A 4,470-nucleotide genomic window follows, 5' to 3' on the forward strand; every position below is an offset into this window, starting at 1 on the left:
ATCTTTGCTTATGTTTTTTTATTCTCTTTGGATGAGTTTTTCCACGTTAAATTTATTTGTTTAATTTCTCAATTTCTTCCACTATATTTTTACTTATTCGTTACTTAATTGAATTGATCTCTAACATCAATTGAATTGAAAACTAACAATTTAAGAGATTCAATTTTAAAAAAACTACTTTCGTGAAAACCACTTGTGACTGTAATTGTTTCATTAGCACATATATTTTTCTCTAGTACCTCTCACTATATTTAAATTTTTAATGGTAATTATCTCTCCTATATTTGGACAATCCCACTTGTAAGTTGTACCTAATGTTGTAAGAATTATCATTAAATAAAATTTGGTTTTGCATAATGTGTGTGAATGGATAGGAGTACTTCAATTGGATTTGAGATAAAATTGGCGTATTGACAACTAGAAATAGCTAGTTGCCATAGCATTTAAAACTTGCCAAAGTCATATAAAAACTATTACTTATCTAGGACAAGTTGAAATTCCTAGGTATTCGTTTTTAACATTATACAATTACATAAAATAAATATAATATAAAAAGAAACTTAAGCTTCATTAAAAATATTTTTTTAAATGGATTGATTCTTTAATAAATTGATTTTTTTTTGTGTTTGAATAATTTTACATAAAATATTTTTATTATTGTTTAAAAATTGTCGTAGTGAAACAAACACAACATAAATATATTTGTTACAAAATATTATAGTAACATTTGCTTTTTGACAATTGAAATTTATTTTATAATAAGATAATATTTTATAATCATCTATATCATATATACAATGTTATTTGAATCGGATTGGACCAGTCGGTTGGATTGGGGTACCGATTTGGAAGATGGTTTTGAATTGGTTAGATCGGGAACCGGTACAAATTGATTAAACTGACTAAAAAACAGTTTGAATCAAGGATTGAACCATTGAACCGACAATCGAACCAATTGAATTAGGGTTTTCAAATTTTTTTAGTTTGTAATAATTTTTTAATTGGACTAGTGAATCGGTGACTTAACCAGTTCGACCACCAGTCCGGTTTAAAAAACATTGCATATACAACCTTAATTATAAACAATACCTAATTAAAACTTAATCTAGATTACATATACGAGAGTGCATAGTGACGCATTAGAGTTGGAAGGGATAATGAACCTAAACATGATTTAAGCAAATACTCATATTTATATATATAATTAAAATATTTATATTATATACTATAAAACATTTATTATTAAATATTTATAAATTGTAATATAAATTTATGATTAAATTATTAATATCAATATTTTCAATATTAAAAATATTATTTAAAATTTTTATTGTTAAATTTTATTATTAAAATAAAATTTTAATATTAATTAATTATATTTTGGTTCTCAAATGATAAAATTTGAGTTTAATCTCTTTAAAAATTCTAAAATAATAATTTAATATAATTGTAAATTTGTATTTTGATTTTTTTTAAATTTATAAATCAATTTTGGTCCCTAAATTAAAATTTTGGTTATGTCACTTCCTCTAATGTAAAGGTGTTCGTGAATAAATTAAATAATTATAGATTTAATTATTTTACTTAATAAAACAACTATTTTAAACTATTAAATATGAGTAGAATATTTAACAAATAAGAACAATTGTAATTTAAGGAGGAAAAATGTAAATATTAAAAAATAAAGAAGAAAATCGACAAATCAAAACAAAGAAGCTGCTGCATGCCTCTAAATGGTTCAAAACAAAGGAACACCTCAACCTCAAGCTATGCTTTCAAGCCTACAGCTAAAACTACACACGTTTTTGGTTCCAACAAGTAATCACCACCAACTCCTCCTCTGGCCATGTATATATACTCCATCCAACATCTCCACTCTCATAATCTTTCAATTCCAACTGCACAAACCACCATATTCTGATCCTCAACCCTTTCCAATTAATTTAGAAGTTTTTCTTCTGCTATATTATATATATCAGACACAATGACTTTGCTGTGCTCGAAATTTCACATTGTTGCCTTGTTCTCCTTCATGCTTGGCTGCTCAATTGTGGCTTCTGCATCTTTGAAGGTGGGCTTCTATACACGAACTTGTCCATTTGCAGAGACCATTGTAAGAAAAGCTGTAAACAAAGCGGTTTCACTTAATCCTGGCATAGCTGCTGGTCTCATCCGAATGTATTTCCATGACTGCTTCGTCAGGGTATGTATATGTTCATTTTCTTAATAATTTATAGATTGATTCATCGTGTTTCCTCCTCTAACTCCACTTTTTGCATGCAAATTCAGGGTTGTGATGCTTCTGTCCTTCTAAGATCTGTGCCCGGAAACCCCCCAGCAGAGATGGATCACCCTGCTAATAACCCTAGTTTGCGAGGTTTCGAGGTGATTGATGAGGCCAAAGCCCAAATCGAGGCACAATGTCCAGGAACCGTGTCTTGTGCAGACATAATCGCATTCGCTGCCCGTGACAGTACCTACGAAGCTGGAGGGATTTATTACGCCATTCCTGCCGGCCGCAGGGATGGCCGTGTCTCTATTAGCGACGAAGTACCACAAAACCTGCCCCCACCGTTCTTCAATGCGCAACAAATTGCTCAACTTTTCGCAAGGAAAGGAATGTCAGTGGATGAGATGGTGACATTATCAGGGGCACACTCCATTGGTGTCTCGCATTGCTCTTCCTTTTCCAACCGGCTCTACTCTTTTAACGCCACTCATGCTCAAGACCCTTCTCTTGATCCTAACTACGCTGCCTTTTTGAAAACCAAGTGCCCACCCCCGACATCTGCGGCTGGTGCTGGAGGGGATCCAACAGTGCCACTTGAAAGTGTCACACCCAATCGCCTGGACAACAAGTACTACATTGAACTGACGCGTCGTCGTGGTTTGCTCACCTCCGACCAGACATTGATGGACAGTTCCTTGACCTCCGCGTTGGTGTTGAACAATGTGAGGCGCGGTGAAGCATGGGCTAAAAAGTTCGGCAACGCAATGGTGCATATGGGTTCCCTTGATGTTCTCACTGGACAACAAGGTGAAATCAGGAGAAATTGCAGTGTGGCCAACTGATATGTTACTTTTGTGCGAATAGGGCAAAAAAAAAAAATTATTATACTAGAAAATAAAAGAAAATAAAATAAATAGAGGGTTTACTCTTATATATGTCCATCCATATCAATTAATTGGTAGAGTAGATCAAAATAATCATATGCTTGTAACCAGCTTTGAACTGGTGACATGAGGATTTTCAGTCCTCTGCTCTACCAACTTTGCTATCCTAATCATTACTGACACATTACTCTCGTAATACTAAATGATTTGGGTATATGTGAATTAAAAATAAAAACAAAAAAATATTAAATTAAAAGTATCGAACATAAATTTCTTGGATCTTAAAAAGGAAGACTTTCTAAATTTCTATATGAGTAATTATATGGATTATAAATCGTTCAAATATGTATTCTTTGTTCAAGAGATTTCTACGTATATTGAAGGGCTAGTAAGGGCTCCGGTCCCTTAAAATGAAATTTTTTCATTTAAGCTCTTTGAAATTTTAAAATTTTAAATTAGTAAAGATAAAATTGTACTTTGGTTCCCTAAAAATAAAAAATAATTTGATTTAATCATTTAAAAATTATAAAGATAGAGACTATTAAAATAGTAAAATTGCATTTTACTATTATAAAAATTACTGATTAAATTTTGGCCCCAAAAAAATTTCTAGCTTCGCTCTCGACGTATATATATATATATATATATATATATATATATATATATATATATATACATAGATTCATATTAGATTAATTTCTGGAAAAGATTGGAGAGGTAACAAGCAATCACACTTAAAACCCAATTTAAGATAAATAAAAATAAAATAGAATACCAAAAATTTACAAGTGAAAAATTACAAATAAGTAGAGGGAAAATTTGCCTTATGAAGAAAATGAAAAATTTTGGAATAATTCAAAGGTGGAGAAACAATCTTTGTTTTTAGGTACAAACTCTCCACAACCTTGTATTTTTTAGACGTGGAATTGTGCTATTTTAACAAATCTCTACCTTAACAAATTTCCACATCTTCAATCTCCTTGCAAAACAACATTTGTTAGTCTTCAAATTTCAACCTTAAAGTTTTAACAGTGATCAAGTTCAAACATGGTTGGAACTTGGCCGCAATCACAACCTTAGACATCATATCTGTAGAATACTTAGTGGTTGAAATTTTCTGGATCTTCACTCCACCTTCTTCCAGAATCTCTCGTGCAAAATGATACTGAACATCAATGTGCTTAATCATTGTATGATAAACTTGATTCTTTACTAGCTGAATAGCACTACGGCTATTGTAATGTACTTTGACATACTTTTGCTTAATTTCCACTTCACTAAGCAACTCTTGAAGCCAAATGATGTCCACCAAACTGATTATTAATCGACAATGCAAGTGCACCTATCAATTAATAG

General features: G+C 31.3%; 1 protein-coding gene across 1 annotated transcript; it reads left to right on the forward strand.

Moving 5' to 3' along the window:
* The first annotated feature begins 1,769 nt into the window (after positions 1-1,769).
* Positions 1,770-3,317, forward strand: LOC108469179 (peroxidase 5-like). Its single transcript, XM_017770071.2, has 3 exons — positions 1,770-1,791; positions 2,031-2,203; positions 2,290-3,317. Exons 1-3 carry the CDS (start codon positions 1,770-1,772, stop codon positions 3,070-3,072), a joined length of 978 nt encoding a protein of 325 aa, XP_017625560.2. The 3' UTR covers positions 3,073-3,317.
* The last annotated feature ends 1,153 nt before the right edge of the window (positions 3,318-4,470 follow it).

The sequence above is a fragment of the Gossypium arboreum genome, chromosome 8 (genome assembly GCF_025698485.1).
Source record: "Gossypium arboreum isolate Shixiya-1 chromosome 8, ASM2569848v2, whole genome shotgun sequence".
NCBI lineage: Eukaryota > Viridiplantae > Streptophyta > Magnoliopsida > Malvales > Malvaceae > Gossypium > Gossypium arboreum.